The sequence below is a fragment of the Alexandromys fortis genome, unplaced genomic scaffold (genome assembly GCF_014885135.2).
Source record: "Alexandromys fortis isolate MF-2015 unplaced genomic scaffold, M_Fortis_MF-2015_v1.1 scaffold_71, whole genome shotgun sequence".
Taxonomy (NCBI): Eukaryota; Metazoa; Chordata; class Mammalia; order Rodentia; family Cricetidae; genus Alexandromys; species Alexandromys fortis.
The window spans coordinates 7,047,279-7,072,842 of record NW_026067954.1 but is presented as its reverse complement, the minus strand read 5'-3'; the positions used below and the strand labels follow the sequence as shown (position 1 = coordinate 7,072,842).

The 25,564-nt window shown below is 35.8% G+C and overlaps 2 protein-coding genes and 1 pseudogene across 5 annotated transcripts in view; 1 reads left to right on the top strand and 2 right to left on the bottom strand.

Moving 5' to 3' along the window:
- The first annotated feature begins 1,857 nt into the window (after positions 1-1,857).
- LOC126507364 (CYFIP-related Rac1 interactor B-like) lies at positions 1,858-3,928 on the top strand (annotated as a pseudogene).
- A 1,816-nt stretch (positions 3,929-5,744) lies between these two features.
- LOC126507303 (complement factor H-related protein 2-like) overlaps positions 5,745-25,564 on the bottom strand; it is a 133,089-nt gene continuing 113,269 nt past the window's right edge. Inside the window, exons 11-14 of one of the 3 annotated variants that reach the window (XM_050151588.1) lie at positions 24,587-24,769; positions 23,198-23,374; positions 21,049-21,231; positions 5,745-6,317 (exon numbers count right to left, since the gene is read on the bottom strand). In XM_050151588.1, the coding sequence (XP_050007545.1) occupies positions 6,265-6,317; positions 21,049-21,231; positions 23,198-23,374; positions 24,587-24,769 (596 nt within the window). In that variant the 3' untranslated portion in view covers positions 5,745-6,264. Of the gene's footprint in view, positions 6,318-9,706; positions 10,341-17,271; positions 17,916-21,048; positions 21,232-23,197; positions 23,375-24,586; positions 24,770-25,564 lie in introns of those variants that run through there. The other 2 variants (XM_050151586.1, XM_050151587.1) reach the window with 2 other exon arrangements.
- The window catches only part of LOC126507302 (complement factor H-like), a 325,893-nt gene continuing 310,035 nt past the window's right edge, over positions 9,707-25,564 (bottom strand). The window contains exons 21-22 of one of the 2 annotated variants that reach the window (XM_050151584.1): positions 10,851-10,900; positions 9,707-10,321 (exon numbers count right to left, since the gene is read on the bottom strand). In XM_050151584.1, the coding sequence (XP_050007541.1) occupies positions 10,884-10,900 (17 nt within the window). In that variant the 3' untranslated portion in view covers positions 9,707-10,321; positions 10,851-10,883. Of the gene's footprint in view, positions 10,322-10,850; positions 10,901-18,007; positions 19,245-25,564 lie in introns of those variants that run through there. The other variant, XM_050151582.1, reaches the window with a different exon arrangement.

Here is a 25,564-nt window from a genome sequence, read left to right as displayed (position 1 = left end):
TCATCTGGTGATGGATGGAGATAGAGACAGAGACCCACACTGGAGCACTGGACTGAGCTCCCAAGGTCCCAATGAGGAGCAGATGGAGGGAGAACATGAGCAAGGATGTCAGGACAATGGGGGGTGCACCCACCCACTGAGACAGTGGGGACTGATCTATTGGGAGCTCACCAAGACCAGCTGGACTGTGACTGAAAAAGCATGGGATAAAACCGGACTCTCTGATCATGGGGAATAATGAGGACTGATGAGAAGCCAAGGTCAATGGCAAGGGGTTCTGATCCTACTTCATGTTCTGGCTTGGTGGGAGCCTAACCAGTTTGGATGTTCACCTTCCTAGACATGGACGGAGGGGGGAGGACCTTGGTCTTTCCACAGGGCAGGGAACCATGACTGCTCTTTGGATTGGAGAGGGAGGGGGAGAGGACCGTCATCTAATACAGCTGAATCCAATCATGTGGGGTAACCTTATTTCTTGAAGCTCATGTCTTTACCAACTACCTCATATATGGTGAAGACATGCCATAAGAAACTACTGCTTGCTTAATATCTTTTAGATCTTTCATTTGTATAGAGTCCCAATTACACTATGTATATATCCTTTGGGTATGTAATATTTGCTGTTTTTTTCAGAAGTAGTAAGAGGATAAGTAGCTAAAACTCTTGGGAAGTCACCTCTGACTCTGAGAGGTACTGATGATGCTAAATCTTTACTATTGTCTTTTGCTTGTACCTCCTCACATGCTTATCAGTTCTGACAAGTTCCTCAATTGATTCAAATCTTTTTATCACTGTGTTTTGTAAAGTCTGAATCTCTTGACCTGTGAATATTTCTAATTAATTCATCAAATCAATACATTTCTGATTCTCATCATGTACATATGATTCCAAGTTTTTAATTTTTCCATAATGATATCTTCTCATCTTTAGAGATTATTTGGGTGGCAGGTAGATTGCTTTCCAGTGGTGTTCTATCTGCTGTCTGCTAGTGGAAATCATGAAAATATCGGTGACTGTAATTAGTGAGGTCTGAAAATGAGGAATTATGTTCCCTTCTGTTCCACAGATGGACAACTAATGGGCTTTTAAAGAAAATAGGTAATTACTGGCTCTGGGGTACTACAATCCAGCTAATCCTTTGACACAGCAAGTAAGTATAGAAATTTTTTTACAGAACTACTTCACTTCTTATTTATTTTACAATGGGGTACTTCGAATATCTCCAGAAAAGGGAAGGAGTGGATGTTTCTACCATTGTACCTCCAATCCGGAAAAGAAAAGGCAAGATATCACCAGTGAGGTAGAGAATAAAGAGACTGATTGTGTGAGTTGCAATACTTCCCGCAAACTAAATATTTCTCACTCATGATGAAAAGAAAACGGCAACAAAATGCCCACTTCCGTGCAAACTGGGGAAAAGGTAGTGGAATCATAATAGGTAACCTGAACTCAACGTTTCATATACATTTTCTTCTAAATCCCACACAAAAACAGCAACATAAAGGGAGGACACAGTCACTAAAATTACAAATTTTGACACAATTCGAACTCCTTTACTATCTGAAGTGTAGCGAACTTGGTAAGTCTACACTCAAAACCATCCTAATTCCTCACCACAGGTTTCCTTATCTCCAGCACAATTCTGCAATTGCCGTTCCCAATCGCACTGTAGAGCCAGACAGGCGGCCCACTTAAAATCGCCACAGCAGCTCCCAGCCTCACTTGGAGCCATACATAGGACTCACGCTCTGTACCAAAACTCGGCGTTGATGCTTTCTACTTATGCTTCTAAAAGACCAGGAGGGATGGGAGAGTGGAAATAAAGACTAAGTTTTGGCATCCAGCCGGGCGCTCGGTGATGTCATCATCGGATCTGTGACCTCAGGAGGCAAGACCTAAATCCTTGTGAATCTGACTGCTGCTGCCCCGCAGGGGGCGGCAAGAGACCGTTATGAATGCTAGCATTTGCCTCTGGAGCTGGTTTTGGAAGGCAGGGCTGGCCAAGACTTTACCCTTGTTGGGGCCAGCATCCCCTCTGTACCAAGGAACAGGTTAGGTTTTTGATCGCACGTTTCCTCTTAGATTGTTTTATAGATTATTAATTTCATTAGCATTTTCCTGTTTGGTTTAGTACTTGTAAGAACAATTGTTTCTCTTTGAGAATTTAAATGACCAATAATCGGTTTACCTGATAAGTGAAACTACCTGCGGTCTCACTGCCACCTGAATGTTCTTTGCTCTACATTTCTCACTCATTTTCTTCTTGCGAACACCATAGCAGGCTTAAGTACCTATGAAAACGATGCCATTGAGAAAAAATGTGGCCGAGATATTGGAGAGTTTGGGGAATAGGAAGACCAAAGGTAGAGAGCGAAAGGTGAAGAGCAAACAAGAAAATGATTAATAATGTCCCGACGGAAGGAGAAACTGAAATAAACAATGAATTGGCAAATCGATGACTTTGTTTTATGCTGAGGCCACCCCGACGAAGAAAATCTTGAGTGATGTAACAACAAAACTTGTATCAGAGAATAAAAATTTATCAATAGAAAATACCACGGATTGTTTAAGCCCCATGTCAAGTATATGCAGAGTCGTGCTGGAGACACCAGAATACAGAAACAGATTTACCGATGAAGCGACAGTATCGTTCTGCTTGAGGGTAATGGTGGGTGTCATAGTACTCTATGACTACATCCATCCAGGGGGATCATTTGCCAAAACTTCCAAAGTTGATATGAAAGGCTGTTTCAAAGTTCCTAAGGACCAGTCTTCTAATCGTGTAGAAGGTCTTCTCAGTGCTCCCAGGTACACAACAAAACATTTGAGTGACGAGACTACCTCCATGGAAATTAGGTCCCTGCTGCAGTAAGAGCTGTGCAGTAAGCCCCTGCTGCAGATGGAGCAGGGTTCCTCTATTGTGAGCCTGCTGCTCGCAAGCAGTGTCAATTTCTACCTCGATGTGCCCAAGGTTTAGCGTTAGCAGTATGCATTCTACTAGACAGTGTGTTTTTTCTCATGGGCTAAATGTTCTTTCCCATGGGCATAATCCGAACATTCTCATAGCCCTCAAAAATACTGGAGCAGGCAGAGCAGGCAAGCTTAAACTCAAATGACTTATGAGTCAAAACTGACTCCAGATGAAAACCGAGTGACAAAGTGGGCTCCCACAACTAGTTAGTCATTGATGCCAGGCAGTGGTAGCATATGCACATATCTTTAATCCCAGCCCTCGGGAGTCACATGCCTTTAATCTCAGCATTCAGGAGCTGGAGAAAGCCAAGGATATGGCTTGGCGGAGAGAGAAATATAAGGTGGGATGAGACATCAGCTCAGGACAATGTAAGGATTCGTAAAGACATATGCAGTCTGAGGATTCGTAAAGACAAGATCACCCATTTGACTTGAACATCGACAGAGGTAAGAACTCGGGTGGCTGGCCGCTCTGCTTCTCTGATCCTTCAGCTCTCACCAACTAATAACCGACTCTGGGTTTTTATTACTAAGAACAATTAGAATTTGTGCTAAAATGAATCATTAATTTTATCTTCTTTTTGTGTTTGATGATCATTTATCTCTTCATTTAGCTAAATGGACAAAGTTTAAGTGTCTTCTGGTGTATCACTTAATTGACAAATAAGAGCCTTTCAAACATCTCATGAATAAATATGAAAATGTCACAAGGAAATGCACTATTGTACATAGTTAACACACACTCATCAAGTATGTGAATATCTCAGAATGCTATTAATAAATATGAAGCTTATGTTTTGGATTTGTGTGATTTAAAATGTTTTTGGTAACATTTAAAAGATGACAAAACAGGACCTTTTAAAAACTGACAGATGGCCGGGCGATGGTGGTGCACGCCTTTAATCCCAGCACTCGGGAGGCAGAGGCAGGTGGATCTCTGTGAGTTCGAGGCCAGCCTGGTCTAGAAGAGCTAGTTCCAGGAAAGGAACCAAAAAGCTACGGAGAAATCCTGTCTCGAAAATCCAAAAAAAAAAAAAAAAAAAAAACCAAACTGACAGATGGTGTTAGCATAGAAACTTGAGTTAAGAGTAAGCAATTACTGAATGACAAGGCAGTGCTTAGCTATCAGTTCCCTTCCTCTCCTGTTTTTCTCACTGATGCCACTAATATATCTACCAGATTCTCTCTGGTGTATGTGTCAAGGAGCATATTTACTAGTACTAGTTTGTATATCTACTTGTACTAGTAGTAGTGTGGTATATAGTAATATTTTTATTTTGTCAGGTAATTCAATAAATGTAGTTTCACTAAACATAACAGGGGACAAAGAATCAGAAAGACCAGTAGAATGAATATAAAGCTGTAGCTTAATGCTAGTAACATTAGGTTTATAAATACAATGCCCTAGCATAATGTGGATAATTGTATGTATGATCTATCAGATAAATATATATACACATTAAAACAATGGACTGTAAATTCTTATATGTTTTATTGAATTATAAGTTTCTGCATGCATTACTAGACTTATGATATGGAAACTTGTACCACATGAAATATTAATAGAACATATACATTATATACTGCTCTTACACGCACACTACACAGCTTCCCTCACTATCAATTTACTATTTTCCCTAACTACATAGTGTATATGGGTATTTTCATGATGTTTTGTAGTAATATCCTTACATACAGTGTATGAACTAATCCCCATTGTTGCATGATATTTAAAATTATGGATTCCTGTGTTATTTTGTGATATCTGGAGCTGCTAACCCTTTTATATTTGATGTTAGTGTATTTTGACACTATTGGGGTAAAAGCTCCATATATCTTGCTAATATTGTGTTTCAGATATCCATTGGTTATCCCACTTTTCAGGACTTTATTTGCATACATTCCTTTCATTTCTGAATGGCATTGCTCCTATCATCCAGTTATATTTCAGTGTCCTCCAAAATCCTTTCTACATCATCCCCTTAATACTGAGTACGTACATCAGCGATGATGCTGGCTATGAACAGTAACCTCCTTTATAAGTCTTTCATTACTCAGTTACTCTTTACAATAACGTGAAATGATTATTATCATCTATAGGTCCTTGTAGAAACTTACAAATATATTTAGTATCATATACACAAACACGTGCGTGCACATACACACAAACATCCCCCCCATGCACACATATTCATAAATATACTCTGCTTGCAAATTACTTACCTGTTTGTTTTTAAAACCATCTTACCCTGTCTTGGCAAGATTTGACAGTTCTGTGTATCCATTTCCGGATGCTATGTATCTTGTCAGTGGTTGAAGCATGGGCATTTCTTTGCCCAAAAGGCAAGTTTTTGCCAAGAAGAAAATAAGCTCCAAGTGGAGTGTCTTCGGTGCTCAACATTCTCTGGGGAATAGATTGGTGCTGCCAGGAGCAATTGTATCTCACTTCAACAGAACTCTAAGTTATTTAAATGTTATTTTATACAGCTCTTTGAAGTGGTTGAAGATTATCTATTTATGCAGAATATAATCACTATGTATCTAAAGAACCTGACTAGTCTAACTATAGTATGACAAACATGGATGACTAATGTTCTTAATACCTATATAACTTATAGACTAAGACAATAAACAACTGTGCAATAAATGAGGACAATGACCTCCAAATTTAAACAATTTTATAAGTATCTAGATCAGAGTTAGAAATGTACATTGTAATATAATAAATTTATATCAATATATAAAAATTTTTTAAGCAGAGGTAGAAGCATGCATACATACAATATTCAGTATAATTTAACTTTGTATCAATAAACAAAAATCTATACCAATGTAATTGCCTATAAATAATTTACAAGTATTCACTCTATTATTCACTATTATAATTAGTGTGAGTAACCTCATACCAATCTATTATCCCATCCAATTTCATCCCCCCTTTTTTTTCAAAGAGGTCCCTGAGCCTATAAAATTTTTCTCCCAACCCCCTATACCAATTATAGTCAACTCCTAAATGATGTCCCTAACCCTGAGGACAAACTTTTTTGGGAGAGGGGACGTCGTCTTCTAGAATTACTTCCAGCTGTCATGGGGCAACATTCTTTCTATGGGATCCTGTGAAAGTAAAATGATGATTAAGTTCCAAGATCAATGTCTGGCAGGATTTCAAATAGTTTCTGGGTATTTGGTGGAGGTCTGGCCAGAATGTTGTAAAAATGTGCACCATTTAGCTAACCAAGTGCAGCTGGTACCCAAAACAGGTCTTGTAGTAGTGTTTTCAGCATCAAGACATCATATCAACCAGGTGGAGTTGTTGTTGTGGGGCCCCATCTTCTTCCTGGAAACTTTAAAGATTACTGCAGGATAATTCATTGTTCACTGTGGAAATCTTAAGCATTATTTATATAGACATATACAGACATATATATTCAATGAAAGGTACAATAAAGACAGGAAATGTGCTGTGTTAGGGAGGGGTTTTGCTCTTGTTTCCACAGGAGAAGAAAAATTATGGATACCATCAAAATAAGGATTCCAAGGGTTCTCTCAGAGGGAGTCCAGATGGCTTCCTTAAATTAGCTGCCCTAGAGCATCAATGTTGGACATCTTGAATGCCTAAAATAATGTTTTGTTGTCTGCCTGCCTGTCATTTTGTTTATCTTCCTCTTGCTTGCTACATATTCTTTTCTTTGACTTACTATACTCCGTAAACTCACTCACTCATTTTACGTAATTCACCGGATTGCATAGAATTCTAGATATACAGTGTTTACAGGTAATAATATTGCATGGACTGAGCAGGCTCTATTTAGGAATATGTATGCATATACAAATAGATATAGCCATTTAATATCAAAAAGAGTTAGTAAAAAGAGACACCATGAGTTACAGAACAAGAGAGGGCATATGGGACATTTTAGAAGGAGAAACAGAAACAGGTAATGTTATAATTATTATCTCAAAAAGTTTTAAAAAATAATTGAAAGTAAACATTTTCTGTCATTTGGCAGGACGGATTTTTCTTTTATTATGTGTCTGCTTTCCCATGATTCCCACTCAAAGTGAAATGTTATAGAATAATAATGAGTTTAAATCGCTGAAATATTGCTACAATATTTGTTACAAAATTTGAAAGGGTGAAGGCTAAAACAAAAGTAATTGTTTGCTCCTATCTATTTCACTTATGTGAGGACTGAAGGACTATCTAAATAACCCTTAATTATATATAAACATTAACAAATAACAAGTAGCAAAATAAAGACTTTATGAAACTTGAATCAAGCACAGTGACTTAATTCCAGAATCCTACTCCTTATTTAAGGTATTGCTTGTGACTTGGAAGTAATGGAGTTATAAAACTGTGACGCAGAGCTGTTATATCCTCTTTAGACACAATGCTAATACAGAGGTACTATAATCTTATTTTACATTCATTGCAGAGATCAGAAAAGAATAAATTGTTGGCATTTTGGTGACTTAAATACAAAATGACAATATTCTTCATTGTCTTATGAAAGGCATTTCTGTTTACTTAATGATAATTTTATTGAAGTGGGATAAGTTACTCATTTTAATGACTATGAAAGTTAAAATCCGCCAGTCTGTGAAAAAGAAATCAACCCCATACAGGTTCAGAAATGTTTAAGTCTGTTGGGAGTTTTATCCTGGTCAATGGCTTTGCGTAATTTAAATTGAATTTCATTGAAATTTTATCTTGTTACATTTACTCCTTATGCATTTTAAAGAAGAATTTCTCTTTTTCTCTGTCCAAATTTTGTTTATAGGCTATTAAGTGTTGATGTTTATAAAACATAGAAAACCCATTATATTCATATTTTCCTTTTAGTAGTTTATTAAAAACAACTTCCATAAATAGATTGGTTTTTATCACTGAAAATGTTTTCTACTTTTTCACTAAAAACATTCTTATATTTTATTGTTGATTTCCAATGCTTTTAGATAAAATTTATAATATTCTCATACACACAACAGATAAGTACATTTGACTAGAAAGTGCATGTTTCAAAATGTTTCTACTTACTTTGATTTTTGGCAGTGAAAGCCATGAGGTTAGGAAAACTTTGGCTAAGAGCTACATGCCACACAACCCTGATCTTATAAACCTAAAACACTACAGCAGTGATGGTGCTTCTGGGAATCCTGTCATTAACAGTGCTGTGCATGACTTTGAATTTCAATGCATTACTGGAAGCTAGTTTGGTAAACATCAAAGTTCACAGAGGGAGGATCAAAATAAACCAACAATGTCCAATCAGTGTTTCACGTTAATACTCTGAGCCTTTCATTTTACACTTATTAAGCAATATAACATTTGTTTTCTTTGTGCCAACTTCCTAGTCAATAGAATTAAAGTATTTGGGAAAGATGAAAGATTAAATTTCTTTTTGCCTTCTTATAGGCATCATAGTCGGATATGAGCATTGACTGCTTCTCTTCTTTGGAGGCTTGTATGACAACTTCTGGTACCATGAGTGCTAGTCCTCAGAGGAGGTTTGGGGGTCAGTTCCAGCTCAGGAATGTTTGTACCCTGTGTGGAAGTACAGGGTGTCTTCAGCAATAATGCCGTACTTTCCACCTCTTGGAGGCAATGAACCGCAATAAAAGTAGTCTGTTATGCCTTGGTTTGATAGGACAGTCATGAGCAATAACTCTGAAGGGTTTTCCTCTTGCCTAGTATTGCTGTCTTTGTTAGATGGTCTTTGGTTTGTGGAGAAAGCACTATTAGCCTATAATAGAAAATTGTATTTTAACTATATATGTTTATTCATACATGGACTTACATGAATTATTGTTATAGATGGGTGGATAGTTATTGGTATGTTTTCTTAAGACCTTTCCTTACAACCCTACTATTATTTTACCATTCTTCCTCTTCTTTCTGCATTTATCTCCTATCTCCCTAATTAGAGTCTTATTTTTCTTTCTCCTTTTCCCTACCCGATCATTTTTACCCTGGTATTCACATTTCTTACCCACCCTGCTACTCTGGGAATGGTCTGTGTTTACTCTCCTGGTTTCTGCAGTTACTCCAGGATATAGACTTTCATGTGAAGATTTGGAGGTAGGAGTCTCCAATGTGAGAGAACATGTGGACATTTTTTTTCTGTGTCTAGATTACCCAACTCAATATCATCTTTTCTATTTCTCTCAATTACCAGAAAAGTTTATAATTTCATTTTTTTTTCATTTTTTTTTACAGCTGAATGGTATTTCACAGTGTATGCCAGGCATCTTCATGATCCTGAAGGATATTTTGCTTGTTTTCATTCACTAGCTGTGGAGAACAGGGAAAAGCAATGAACATGGCTGAGTAATTATGTATGGGTTAAGATCTCAAGTCATTTTAGAATATGCCGAGGCATGGTATTGCTATGCTATGAGATAGATATATTTTAGATGTATTGAGAATTCTGTATATTGGTATCCACGTGTCTGCGCTAGTTTACAATACTGATAACACTGAGTGAGGATTCCCTCTTTCTATTTATAACTCTCCAGTGGGTGTTGCAGTATTTTTCATTGTTATTTATCTTTGCCATTCTGATGGAATAAAATGAAATCTAAAAGTTGTTTTTCTTTACATTTCCTTACTTGCTAGAGTTCATGAAACTTTTTTGAGATATTTCTTAGTCATTTTATTTTCCTGTTTAGAACTCTCTATGCAGAGCTAGGGCCCATTTCTTGAATGGGTTATTAGTTTTCATTTTGTTGATTCTTTGTTTTTTTTTTTCTTTTTTGAGTTTTTTTTTGCCCTTTTATTGAAAATAGATTCTTTCTCATACAAAGATGCGAATTCAAGTTTCCCCTCCATCTATTCCTCCCAGTTCCTCCCCACTTTCCCTCCCCTCCTGATCTACTCCCTTTCTTTCTCCCATTACAAAAGAACAGGCTTCTAAGAGAATAAACAAACATGACAACCCAACAGCAGGAAAAATCCAAAGAGTAGGTACAAGAGTAAGAGAACCACTCATTCTTACGCTTGGGTTTACCAGAAAAGTATTAAACTCAAAGCTGTCATATACATATTGAGGGCCTGGTGTGGAATTATACAGGCACTATGGTTGCTGCTTCACTCTCTGTGAGTTCATATGTGTCTTCCTGAGTTGATTCAGAGGGCCTTGTTCTCCAGGTGTCCTCCATTCCTTCTGATTCTTATATTCCTTCTGCCTCTTCTTCCACAGGTTTTCTCAGTTGTGAGGAGAGGCATTTGATGGGGACATCTCATTTAGAACTGTATTCCAAAGACTCAATTCCACATACCGTCTGGCTGGGGGGGGGTCTCTGCATCTCTTCCCTTCTGCTGAAGGAGGAGCCTCTGTGGTGATGACTGAATAGGACACTGATCTCTGAGCATTACAGAATATCATTAGGAGTTATTTTATTGTAACCTTTTTATTGATTTTTATTGCGCTCTATATTTTTCTCTGCTCCCCCCACTCCTCCCCTCCTCCCCCTACAGCCCTCCCCCAAGGTCCCCATGCCCCCAATTTACACAGGAGATCTTATCTTTTTCTACTTTCCAGGTAGGTTAGGTACATTTTTTTTGTTTGTTTTTTAAAGATTAGTGGTGTTTGGTTTTACTTAAGATCTCTGTGCTATGGAGCAACAGAGGAGTGTTCTCCTTGCTCACATTCTCTCAAACAAGAGCTATCACTTGCTGATCTTAGCCATTCTCACACTTGCAAGATGGAATCTCAAATTAGTTTTGATTTGCCTTTCCGTGATGACTAATAATGATGATCATTTCATTAAGTAATTATTGGCCTTTTGAAATTCCTCTGTTGAATCAGTTGCCTAGGATCTCAACCGCTTCATGGAATCCTGGGAAATATTCATGCATAAGGATATTGCCTTACCTGACTTAAATTGCCACATACAATGGTACATTATCAACCCTTAGTGAAGCCTTTAAAAAAATTAAAAAAAAACAGGTTGAAAAATGGGTTAAAGGAGGCAAATACAGCATCTGCCTTTAGAGCTATCAACAACAGCTCTGATGAATAAACACATTTCACCTAAGTCCTCTTTCTTCATAACACAGCCACTTACTTACATCTTAGGAAGCTCTCAGCTTAGGGAAAGGTCCCTAGTTTAGATCCCAGACCATGAACTTGAAGGGGGCGGAAAAAATTTGGCTGATTCTTAAACTGATACCCTGCCATTCTTTCAGTGTACCTTTCAGAATTATTCCACTAAAGTTTATTTTTCAAAAATGTACTTTACATTATTGTATGTGATCACTTGTCAGTGTTCAGGTGTTTTAGCTAAAACTAGTGAATGCCCTAACTTTTAGATGGTTTTTGAATCCTATACATTTGGTATTATTTGGCCCTTAAGCTCTTTTAACATCTCTAAGCATGGAGGACGAAGAAAGAAAGCTGTACATTGTTGCTTGAGAGTCTGTACATTTTAGACCAGATTTGTATTTGCACTGTCAGTATGGCAAATGAGTGGAAAATGTTAATACACTATTGGATTTTTTTATTTCCTGTTTTGATTTCAGCTTATGCCCTGGCTNAAAAAAAAAAAAAAAAAAAAAAGAAATTCCTCTGTTGAGAATTCTTTGCTTAGATCTGAATTCCATTTTTAATTGGATTTTTTTTGGTTTGTTGATGACTATAGTTTCTTTAGTTCTTTATACATTTTGCTTATTAGCCCTCTGTCAAATGTGGGGTTGCTGAAAATCTTTTCCCATTCTGTATGTGCCATTTTGTTCTTATGGTAGTGTCCTTTGCCATACAAAATATTTTAAATTTCATGAGGTCCAATTTATTAATTGGTGATCTTAGTGCCTGAGCTATTATTCTATTCAGAAAGTCATCTCCTGTGATTTCCCCCCACTTTTTCTTTTACCAGGTTCAGTGTTTCTGGTTTTATACTGAGGTCTTAGATCCACTTATACTTGAGTTTTGTGCAGGGTGAGAAATATGGATCTATTTGCATTGTCTACACAGCAACATCATGTTAGACCAGAAGCATTTGTTAAAGATACTGTCTTTTTTTTTCAATGTGTGATTCTGGCTTTATTATCAAATATTGGATGTCCATATGTGTGTAGATTTATGTCTGTGTCTTCAATTCAAGTCCATTGAACACTATGTATGGATTTTTTTTGTTTTTGGTTTGTTTGCAAAGGCCATGAAATTTTTATTAGGGCAGCTTTATAAATACAACTTGACATCAGGGATGATGGTACTTCCAGCAGTTATTTTATTTTTCAGGCTTGTTTTGGCTATCCTGGGATTTTTGTTTTTCCATACAAAGTTGAGATTTCTCCTTTCAAGGTTTGTAAAGAATTGTGTTGTAATTTTGATGGGTATTGCATTGAATTTATAGATTGCTTTTGGTGAGATGGCCATTTTTATCGTTAATCCTACCAAACCATGAGCATGGAAGATTTTTCCAACTTCTGACATCTTACTCAGTTTCTTTCTTCAAAACACTTGAGGATTATAGCATATATATTTTAATTACTCCAAGATGTTTTATATTATTTTAGGTTATTGTGAAAGGCATTGTTCCCCTGATTTCTTTCTCAGTCTTTTAGTCATTCGTTTATAGGAGGTCTACTTGTTTGCCTGTTTGCTTGGTTTTTAGTTAATCTTGTACCCAGCCACTATATTCAAATTTTTTTTATCAGATGTAGGCATTTCCTGGTGAAATTTTTAGGGTCACTTATCTAAACTATCATATCATCTGGAAACATTAATACTTTGAATTATTCCTTTCCAATTTGTATCTTCTTGATCTCCTTCAGTTGTCTTATTGCATTAGCTAAAATTTGAAGTACTACGTTGAATGCATATTGAGAAATTGGAAAACCTCAGTCCAATCACAATATTTATCCCCTTCTTTGGAATATCCATGTATCCCTTCTAGACCTCTCCTCTATATCTAACATCTGCGAGTCTACAGATTACAGTTTAGTTATCATTTACCTAAGAGATAATATCCTCTTATAAGTGAATACACACTGTATTTGTCTTTCTAGATCTGGATTACCTCATTCAGGTTGATTGTTTTTCTAGTTTCATCCAATTGACTGCAATTTTCATGGCGTCATTTATTTTAAACTGCTGAGTAATATTGCATCTTGTAAATGTACCAAACAAAAAACAGCAGGGATTGAGGAGCACTTTTAGGGCAACGTGGAAATCTAATGAAGTGGAAACTTCCTGAAACCTATGAATGTGGTCCTAATGAAGATTTTTAGTAAGGGAGGAGATGGAGTCTCAACTGGCCATATTTTGTAGTCAGACAAGGCTTCCAGTGGCATGTCTGGATTGTGCTTAATTGAGTCGTTGGAAAGGGGGTCCCATGGACATTCCCAAATAACCCAGGCTGATGTTAAAGGCTTGCTCTCTGCAGATTGACAGCAGGGCCCCATTTGAGAAAACAATACCCACACAACTCTTGGAATATGGAGAAGTTCAGCTTGTGCCTACATGGAGTCTCACCCCTATGATCTAGTCTTTTTGTTATAAGAAGGAACTCTGCAGACTACTAAAAGAGAAACGTGCCATAACACCTTTGACCTACAACCTGTCCTGTTTTTAAAATATGCTAGGGCAATGGTGGCACAGAATTTGTTGGAGTAGCCAACCAATATCTGATTTTACTTAAGCCATACACCATGAGAAGAAACTCTTATCTACTTAGGAACCCAAGAAGCAGAAACTAAGAAACCCAAAGACCTAGGTAAAAGTAAACATGACTAGTCCAATTATAAATTGGACCTCATGAAAATAAATCGCTTCTGTGAGACAAAGGACACAGAGGTAGCCTACAGAACGGGAAATTTCTTTTACTAATTCCACCTTTGAGAAAGGCCTAGTAACTAAAACATAAAGAAATCAAAGAACTAGATACCGAAAAGACCAAATAATCAAATTGAAAAAATGGGACACAGGTCTAAACAGAATTCGCAGTAGAGGAATCTTGAATGGCTGAGAAACACTCAAGAAATGTTCAACATTCTTACCCATTAGGGAAATACAAATCAAAACTACCTTCTTGGGATGTGTATATCTATATATTATCTGTGGGCTTCCTTTTAATCCCATTCTTTGTTTCTTTAGCCGTGAAGAAGTTTTCAGGCTTTATAAAGTTCCACTTGTCAATTGTTGGCATTAAGTTTGTAGAAATGGAGTCCTGTTCAGAAAGTCCTCTCCTACATATCTGTCATACGGTATGTTACTGACTATGTTTTCTTCTTGAAGTTTCTGTTTCAGATTTCATATTTAAATATTTTATTCATCTGCACTTACTGTTTAAGCAAGGTGTGAGATATGGGTCTAGTCATTCTCTTGCATATGGATGTCCAATTTCCTCATCACCATTTGTTGAAAAGGTTTTATTTTCACCAGAATATGTTTTACACATATCTCTGAAGTATTTAACACATGGCTGAAGTTAAATGTGTTTTTGCTTGGGTATATCGTTTTGTTCCACTAGTCTACATATTTGTTTTTGTGCTTATAACATAGTATCATGTAATATTTCATAGTTTTCTTCCTTGTAGCAAACCAAGAGTGAATATTTTGAAAATGAACACTATACCAAAAACTATTTACAGATTTAGTAAAATTCCTCCAAAATCCTAGTCTCATTCTTCATAGGAATAGAAAAAAAAAAACTATCCTAAATTCCACCTCCAAAAACTCTTGAGTAAATTAAGAAACAACTCTGGAGGGATTACCATTCCAGATCTTAAGGTATTACAACATCATAGTAATAAAAACAATAGCCTTTCTCACTGTTAGTTCATCAGCATCTGTAATAAGATTACTGGCATCCTCCTCAGTGAAGCCTGCTGAAGTTGTCCCAACTACACTATCTCCTATGGTAGAGAATTTGCTCTGCCAGGAAATCCTTTTACCTTGAGGTGGTATATATTTATCCTTTGTGTATTCTTGGTGTAGTTAACGTTCTTTTTAAGACTGATTTTTTTCCTTCTAGTGTCTTCTGTAAAGACTTGTTGGTGGACAAAAAGTCCTTAAATTTGGTTTTATTGTGCATGTTTTTCTTTTTCTATTGATTTTGACTGATAGGTTTACTGAGCATGCGGTCTGGATCAACATCTGTGGTGTTTCAGAGTTTCCCAACATCTATCAATATTCTTCTGGCTTTCAGAGTCTCTATCGAAAAGTCAGGTGTTATTTTAATGTGCTTACTTTTATGTTTGACTTGGTCGTTATCTATTTCAAATTTTAAATACTTTATTGTACACATTTAGTATTTTGATTATCATGTGCCATGGGGATTTTCTTTTCTGGTTTTTATCTATTTTCTTTTCTATGTGTTTTTTATATTTTGAAAGCATCATTCTTTAGATTAAGGTACATTTTCTTCTATGCTTTATTAAAATTACTTTCTATGCCTTTTTTCTGTTTTTTTCCCTTTCCTCTATTTATTGGTATTTTTATAGAGTCAAAGATTTTCTTAATATTTAGTGCCTGAATCTTCCTTCTTTTATCTTCCTTCCTTTCTTTACCTTCATTCTTTCCTTTGTCTTCCTTTCTTCCTTATTTTGTTCCTTCCTTTCTTTATTTTTTACTCCCTTTCTTCCTTTCTTTCTTCCTTATTCCCTTTTTTTTCTTTTTAAATATTTCTTTTGACTGAGCTATCCATTTTTCTTCTAGCATGTCTTCAAGATGTAATTCTCTATTTAATTTTATTCAGTAGTTTGGAAAGGTTTTCTTCTGAGTTTTTGTTTGGATTTTATTTTGAGTTTTAGTTCAGCTTAGCATTTCTTTTTAAAAATTTTCTTTAAAAGAATTTAACCTATGCTGGAGAGGATGTGGAGTAAGGGGAACACTCATCCATTGCTGCTGGGAATGCAAACTTGTGCAACCACTTTGGAAGTCAGTGTGGTGGTTTCTCAGGAGTCAACCTTCCTCAGGATCCAGCAATTCCACTCTTGGAAATATGCCCAAGAGATGCCTAATCATACTACAAAAGCATTTGTTCAACTATGTTCATAGCAGCACTATTTGTAATAGCCAGAACCTGGAAACAACCTAGGTGCCCCTCAATGGAAGAATGGATAAAGCAGGTGTGTCACATATACAATTAGAGTTCTATTCAGTGGTAAAAAACAATGACATCTTGCATTTTGCATGCAAATGGATGGAAATAGAAAACACTTTACTAAGTAAGATAACCTAGACCCAAAAAGATGAACATGGTATGAACTCACTCATTTGTGGATTCTAGCCATAAACAAAGGACATTGAGCCTATAGTTCGTGATCCTAGGGAAGCTAAATAATAAGGTGAACCCAAAGAAAAACATATATTTATCCTCCTGGATTGGAAGTAGACAAGATCACCTGGAAAAAGTTGGGAGCATGGGGGTGGGGGTGGGGTGGGGAGAAGAGGAGAGGGGGAGAGAGAAGGGAAAAGGGGAGGATTGGGGAGAGTTTGGGGGAGTGGGATGGTTGAGATGGAGGAAGGGTGAATATGGCATGAGCAGGGAAGAAGATATCTTAATTAAGGGAGCCATTTTAGGGTTGGCAAGCGACTTGGCTCTGGAGGGGTTCCCAGGTGTCCAAGGAGATGTCCCCAGCTTGTTCCTTGGGCAGCAGAGGAAGGGTGCCTGAACTGGCCTTGTCCCATAGCCACACTGATGAATATCTCAAATATGACCATAGAACCTTTATCCAGCGATGGATGGAGAGACAGAGACCCACACTGGAGCACTGGACTGAGCTCCCAAGGTCCAGATGAGGAGCAGAAGGAGGGAGAAGATGGGCCAGGAAGTCAGGACTGTGAGGTGTGTGTCCACCCACTAAGATGGTGTGACTGATCTAATGGGAGCTCACCAAGGCCAGCTGAACTGGTATTGAATGAGCATGGGATCAAACCAGACTCTCTGAATGTGGCTGACAATGAGGACTGACCGAGAAGCCAAAGATAATGGCACTGGAATGTGATTCTACTGCATGTACTGGCTTTTTGGGAGCCTAGTCTGTTTGGATGCACACCTTCCTAGGCCTGGATGGAGAGGGAGGGCCTTGGACTTCCCACAGGGCAGGGTATCCTGACTTCTCTTAGGACTGGAGAGGGAGGGGGTAAGGGTTTGTGGCGGGAGTGAGAGGTTAATGGGAGGAGGGGAGGAGTTGAAAAATTTTAATAAATAAATAAATAAATAAAGAAAGAAAGAAAGAAAGAAAGAAAGAACTTTTTCATTTTACATACCAATCCCAGTTCCCCCTTCCTCCCCTCTCTCTGTTCTTCCAACCTTCCTGACCTCCTAATCCCCTAGCATTCCTTGGAGAGGGTGAGGCCTCCCATGGGGAGTCAACAAAGTCTGTCACATCACTGAAGGCAGGACCAAGGCCCTATGCCCTGTATGTAGGTGGAGCAAGGTAACCTCCATAGGGAATGGACTCCAAAAAGCCAGTTCATGCATTAGGGAGAAATACTAGTTCTACTGCCAGTGGCCCCACAAACTGCCCAGGAGTTTGGCAATTCTTTAGTGATTTCATTTTGTTGTTGTTGACTCCTTTCATATCTGGGATTTTTTTCATTATTTCATTCAACTGTTTCTGTGTTGTTTTCACTGCCTTTGTTTAGTATTTATTGGTAATCTTTTTAAAGTTTCTCCAACACACTCACAGTTGCTCCTGTGAAGCACTTGCTTTATTGCTTTTCTTATGGCATGCTACAGTGGGGTCTCTGGCTTCTGGAGAAAGCATATTGCCTTGTTTATTCAGGCTTGTGTTTTGTCCTAGGATCTAGACATCAGGAGTTATGCCATTTGATATTTTCCTCGCTGCAAATATTTCATCTGACCTTTGTTGAGTGGGACTTGCACACTTGGGTTGCTGTTGCCCACTCTGAATTCTAGCCATGTGTAGTGGCTCTAGGGTCTCCGAGTTCCAGACATGTGTGCTGGCAGGAAAAAACTGTGCAGTAGGTCTGTAAGGAGAAAGGAGTGGAACATGGCTATGAGGAATGGATAGAAGCTAATGACTAGAGGAATTAGGGAGAAACATCGTGAGGCCATAGGCTGGGAGGAGAGGCAGCAACTTGCAACACTGCCATTTATTAAGACAAACTTGGGTTTTATGTTTATTATATTTAACACCATTTTTTTCTTTATTGTTTTGGGGGCAAAACTTGCCTGTTTACAAGTTACACAAAATTTTCATAGGTTTTTAACATCAATATTGTGATAGTCACAAGAAGACGAGCAAGAGAAGATAAGCTTCGGAAGGTTTCAATCAGAAACAGCAGAAGGAAGGAACTGTAGCTTTGGAATAGCAGGCGCAAGTCTTAATTGTGGTGGCCTTTGCACAAAACAGAGAGAAGCACATGGCTGGAGTAGAGGGACCGAGAAAAAGCTAGCCAAAGGGCAAAAGTTCAGCAGGGACTAAACAGACCAACCAAGAGTAACACAGGTGTTGAATATTTTTAGCTTTAGAATAAAAATATTCTGATATGATGTAAAGAAACTATTATATTTTAATTAAAATCTTTAACTGTAAAAATATTGTGATAGTCAATGCACGCTTATACCCAATTAAAATTTAAGTCTTTTGTATAATTACTTGAATATTTAAAATTATAAAAGTAGTATATTTGGAAGTTAATTAACAAAATTTCCTATTTATTAATTAGCAACAAAAGCAAAAGTGCACAAATTACTTATTTTCATTAGTAATATAAAGCATGACATTTTGTTCTTTCAGATTATGAAATGTTACATTTTTGAGGACTGAGACACTATGTCTCATGTTCACTGTGAATCAGAACTGTATATCAGAAAGTATAGAAGAAGCTTTGGGAAAGTGGTGGATAGAGAAAGATGGGGAAGCAATTGCGTCTAGTCCGAGACACATCATGTTCTGGGAACTTTGAATAAATTGCTTGTGGCTTTGTGTCAGCACTCTCTGCTGCCAGATTAATCACAATATAATAATACAAGCTTATACTTATGAATAAAATTTAGTTAAGCAATACTTCAAAAGTAAAATTAAAACTATTGATAATATGCATGCACTTTAACTGAGCAAAGGCATGTGACTAAATTCTACTAATGTTTTTAGTGTGATTTTGTGCAAGTGGGATAATTAATGTGACCGTCGATGCAAAATGTCTGGAATAGTTGAGATGTTGCCAGGTGATATCCATTTTTACACTTAAATTCTTGCATTTCCCCTGATTTGTAATACCGCTTTTGTTTTTCTTTCCATTGGAAAATTATGTTATGTTTTTCCATAATTTCCTCTGATACTATGCATGGATCTAAAAGAAAAAAATTATCATAAAATTTCAATACATATATCTACAGTGATTTAGTTTTCACATAGAAAGTATTATGTTTGAGGTAATTTTTGCTAAGCTGTTTTTATTTTTTGCTTTTTTGGCAGTTTTTTTTTTTTTTCGTATAACCATCCTGGCTGTCCTGAAACTTGCTTTGTAGACCAGGCTGGCATCATACTTACTGATACCCACCTGCCTCTGCCTCCCAAGTGCTGGGATTATAGGCGTGTGTCACTGCGACCCAATTGATAAATTCTTAAAAACCATGAAAGGAGCACATAAATTTAAGTAAATAGAGAATATTACATGATGTAAAAGTTATAGGTTTAATGTAATAATTCGATTCATCACCAAGCGCTCCTAACATCCGTAACTTGCATTTCAGGATTTTTTTTTTTTTTTTTTTTTTTTTGCTTTTCTTGATTTAGGTATTGGGCAGAGTTATACAATTTGAGCCATGACATGTATGATAAGCAAATCTAATGTTCAGTGGTTTGACAATCATTAATAATACTGTGACTGATCTGTTGATGTCTATAGCTCCTTATTGGTAGTGTAGCAGGAGCCAGACCAATGGTTCATAGCAATGAACTCTTAAAAGTAAAGATGAATGGAATTAAGCATTATTTCCCTCACTGTCATGCATAGTTATTCTTTGGTAATTGTCTACTCATTTTTTACCAGTTTTTGTAGATTCCCTTATCTTTTAAAATGTATTTAAATTGTTTTATGTATCCTTGACATAGGAAACCCTTATACTACAGATGTAAACCACTGACCATGAATGGCTGACAATCTTTTTTTCCAGTTCCAGAGTTTGTGTAATAATTGTCTTGACGATGATCTTCACTATACAGAAGTATTTGAATGTCTTATACTCCATTGCCTAAGGTTTGCTTTTGTATCTTGTGTTTTGGGATTCCATCCGAAATTTAATGATTAAACCCACTTCTGTGTTTTCCCATTGTTTTCATTGTACTTTCAGTGTTTTGTTCCATTTGGAGTTGACTTTACCCCAGGATGAGAGACAGGAATCAAATTTCAATCATCTCTATGTGGGACTCAATTTTCCTTGCATCATTTATCGAAGACTCTATCATTTTTTCCAATATATGTTATTAGAATTCTATCCAAGTCAATTAACTATAGATGCATAGATCAAGTTCTCAAATATATATTCTCTTTCTGTGCATCAGTTGTGATCCAAATATCATAATGTTTTAGTTGTGCTACTGGTGAATCTTGGAACAAGATATTACAATATTCCATATTTTTCTTTGTTTGAACTTCTTTTTATTGTACTTCTATAAAAATTTTAAAATTATTTCTCATACCTATGTGAAGAATGTTGCCCATATTTTAATGGAGTTTCATAGAGTCTGCTAATTGCTTTGGGAAACATGGTAATTTTAATATTAATTCTTCCAACCCACTAATATAAGAAATTTCTCTATTATCTTGTTTTATGAGAATTTTTTCATCAGTTAACTTCAGAATTCAGAAGTCATTCAATTCTGTTAAATTCATTGCTAGATAATTTTTTAAATTACTGTGAATGATATTGCTTTTATTGTTAGTTCTTATAAAAATGGGATTGGCATATAAAAAAAGACTGATTTTTTTTTTGTATAATGATACCCATACTGTTTGTTTTCAGTTCTTATATGTGGGTGCCTCTTCAGGATTTGCCACATAGGACAATATGTACTTTCAAATAAAATGAGTTGACTCAAATCTTCATATTTGGATACTGACTTTCCCAGGATCTCTGAAACAAGGTACTCACGTAAACATTTTGGCTTCTCTGACCACTCTCCATTTCTACATGTTATTTTCTTCTTGCCCTGAAGTTGGTAAAAGGACTGGCACTGATATTCAACTGATGATAATGGTGCATATACTGGTAAGGGGAAGGAGGTGATGTCCCCATTGTCAATAGGTGGAGGAGGCCCGCATGTCTTTGTTGAATCTAAGAACACACATTTGAGTGTTTGAGAGATCAAGTCAAAGTACAAGCTCAAGCAAAAACCAAGAAAAGTGAAGGGGTAAACATAATATTAAGGTTTGGTGATTTTTGGTTACAGAAATGATTGTTTACAGAAATTTTAATCCTATAAATTGAGAGTTAAAGGGCATTTTCTCCCTTCTTTCTCATCTAAAGAACTTACTGAATTAGAGCAAGCATGTCTGCTCTGAATCCTTCCAGTGCTACTCAGAAAAGTGCTGAACAAACAGATGTCAATGCAGACAGAGTTTGTTTTCAAGACACTGTTCCTGTATCCACATATTCTTGATCTTCATCATCACTTTGTAGAAATACACATTTATTGACAAGAGGTAGATAAGGCTTGCTGGTTTCCTGATAGGGTCCAGATGAGTGTAGGTATCTCTAAGTTATATTTTTCTGCTAAGTGCCTGGAAGAGCCTGGCACCAGCAGAGCTCCAGGGTAGATCTTTATATCAACGGAGTCACATGGAAAAGACATTTTCCATCCTGTTGAGCTGCCAGAAACTGTGCAGTGTACTTCATGACCCAGATTTTGTGATCTGTCACCTATGCTGGGGGGGGGGGAGTGTTTTTGTGATACAACTTTCTTTGAGTCATTTCTACTCCTGTAAGTCAAATTTTACTTATATTTCTATAAGTAACTTCACTAAAACTCATGGTTCACCAAGTTTGACTTTGGTGTTATCTGTACATTCATCTCTTTGGTCTCCTTATCTGGAGCAAGTAGCTGCTTGTTCATCATCTGCACAGGAAAAGTTTAGTCATGCAACAGAATTGTACATATAAATACTTTCATTTTTTCATCTTATTTTCATAGATGGCCCTAAGGCCACAGCTAAGCCAAGTGTTGTCCCAATGAACTAATAGTTCTACCCTTGCAGTCTATGTTAGCATTGTTTTAAAGAAAGTCATGATTTCATAATCTTGAACTGCTTATAATCAGTGAGAAATTAGTGAGCATCATTTGTTTAGTTTGATTTTTATTATTTTGGGGTCACAGTTTTCTTCTTGTTTGTTTGTGATAAGTGTTCAAAGAAAGACCAAACTTGTCTAGAATTCAAGACACTCATGCTTCTGTTTCCCAAGTTCTACAATTACAGGTTTGTGCCACTTTGCTAGATTTTGACATCCTTAATGAATTAAATTTGAATGGGCCCTTGGGCTGAGAATCAAGTTTTTCAGTCTGTTGCTATCCTTTCAAATTTTCTACTCTGTTATTGTCCTTCATCTTTCCTCACATTGTTCAAGTTTGCATGACCCTGCTTCCTACTGAAAATCATTATTTTGATAATTTAGACATACTTTTAATAAGAACTGGCATTTATGATAATAAAACAATTACATTCTAATCCCAGATATAGAATATACACAGGTCAGACACATGAGTCATTAATTTAATATTTTGTTCATTTGTTTTTGGAAACAGGGATTCATTATGTAGGCCAACACGTACTCAAATTTAAAACATCTTGCTCCAAGGCCCTAACTGCTAGAACCAAAATATGTGTCATCACATCTGATGAATGTCCTATGAGAAAAACAGATTATCTATCAGCTAATGAGAAGGCTTAGCCACTGAGAGTGCTTGCCTCTAAGCCTCGTGACCTATGTTCAATCCCAATGGCTTACTTGGTGAAAAGAGTGAGCTAACTCTCGTAGGCATGGGACATTTACATGTGCAATGTGGCATGCATACATCTATTAACACCTACACAGATGCAAATACACAGGATAAATAAATTAATGTAGTGAAATAATAAAAACAAAGTTACTCATCTTTGGACTTCCAAATAGTTTTTTTTTCTCTCTTAGTTTACATTAAATCACAAAGAAAATTTTAGGAAATTCAATTTCTTAAAGTAAAACATAAATCTTTATTTATTTATTTTTTTGTGAAAAGAAAAATTCCAGAGACAATAGTACTCACCATAACATGAAGGAATATCAGACCATCCATCATCATTACATATTATGAAGTCTTTGGTACGTTTATGTTTGTTTACATAATCAACATGGCATTCATAGTCCAATTTATCATTGAGTTTAAACAATGTGCTGTTATTTTCAGTTCCAGCATTCTCAAATATAGGCCTATCACAAGACTCTAATGCAAAATAAAATTAAAGATTTAATTTGTAATATGTTAATGAAAAATATCAGTAATTCCCACAATAAGAACAAAAGGCTTTATAGACTAATATATGCTAACAGATTAAATACTGTATAAACACATCTAAGAAAACCAATAGATAATTTTACTAAAACATTTTTTAAAATGAAAAATAGATTTTTACATAACATTTATCTCCTCACTTAAGATTTCCAAAGATAATATTTTAAAAATAATTTCATAACTCAATTTCCCTTATATTTATGACATATTACAAATAAATAGACAACTGCAGAAGTATTTTTTATGAATTAAAGTTTCACATTTGGTAGTTAATATGAAACAATTTAGAAATGTAGATTAGCTGAATTTAAAATTGATATATTCATTGTATTATATCAAAGTTTTTCTCTTAACAATGTAAAAATCCAATGTAGGTGTATTAATTATAATTTAATTTAATATAAATGAATATTAATTATATGGGAATAATTTTAATTGCTTTTTTCTTTAACTAGATCCTGTAAAGTACAATGAGTAGAGAAAATAGAAATTAAGAAAGTAATGAATAAATGAGTAAATGAGCCCTTTCATTTAAGGCATGTTTAACGTTTCTTGTAAAACACCATTGCTGTTTTTCTGATAAATAAGATAAGATGGACTAAGTAATTTTAGAAAAGCTTCATTAGTTGTAGGTCCTATAACAAGGGAAATTTCAAGACAGCAAAGTGTGTTACTACATGGAAGCATTTCTTTCTTTCCAATATCAAGATAATTGGAAAGATTAATAGGCAGGAGATATTCCAAAATGGACTTTAACTGGCAGTGTCAAATACATATTGTAAAGGTTTTCATATATTCTGGGATTTAAAACTTGAACATATATCTTCACTAAAATATTTTACCATTGCACATGGAAACAAAGGTTTGTATATGCAAGGCAGAACATCTTTGAAATTTCAGCTGGTCAAATAATCCTTCACTAGATTTAAAATTATATGATATTTTAAATCATTTAAAAGGGAAATGAACTGATATTCTACAATATTGCAATGAGTCCAAAAGGAAAACCAAAGAGTCGTGTGAACTTTTTTCTGAAGTTTAAAACTCATCTTTAAAATGAAATGACAAGTCACCTCAAAGGAGAATAATGCTAAACTCTTAAACATCATCAGTATAATGGCAGCAATACAACAAAGTACTCACTAATGCATGAGGGTTGAGATGACCATCCATTGTGTAGGCAGGTAATTGATCCTGATATTTCTCCATTTGATGTTACATATCCTGGTTTACACCTATACTGTGTTGTTTTATTCAATGAATATATATAATGAATTTCAGAAAGAAACCCATTCTCGATCTCTATATCTGCCTTTGAACATATCTCTAAAAAGGAAAAGAATAAGAAAAAGATGAATGCGTGCTCAGTAGCTAAACGATCTACAATATGAAAAGGTGCTAAGAATAACCATTAGTCATTTTACACGAAGACCTGGAATAATCAAAATCATCGTCATTACTAACAAATCTTATGTTTAAAGATACACCATAATCCTCTGTGAATGTTTTCTAACAAAGCAAGATTTAAATCTTCTAAATCATATTCTTTTCTAAAATGTATTGAACTTTTTCTCGGCCCAAGTTTGTTCATAATCCTATGGAATTCTGAACAATACATTTTTTCTTGCACTTTTTAGACCAGAAAGTAAATTGACTCTTGTAGGAAACTAGACTCATTTATCTAATTAGAATTTTAGGGGTTGGGTGATGATCTCAGAAAATGTATCTACATAGTTAATATAGATTGCAGTACCAAAGATTCGAAATATCATCATTACTGCATACCTAAAATGCAGTAGATGTTCAAGTTCAAAGAAGATTGGAAGAAACAGTAAGCTTATTTAATCTTCTTATGCCAAGATGATTGTTTCCTCAACTACCCTGCAACTGAACATGAAAGTGCAAAATAAATCTCTTAATTTTATTTTTCTTATAAGCCGAATAATATTTCATTGAGAAATGTACCATATCAAAGTATATTGCATAAAAATTCAATTTAAAAAAGAAATTATAAAAGTATACTTCTTTCAATTATTAGTTTTTCTCAGTACACATATTTGCTTCTTTATGGATAAACATAAAATCAATAAGAAAAATTTATATATTTTATATAAATGCCAA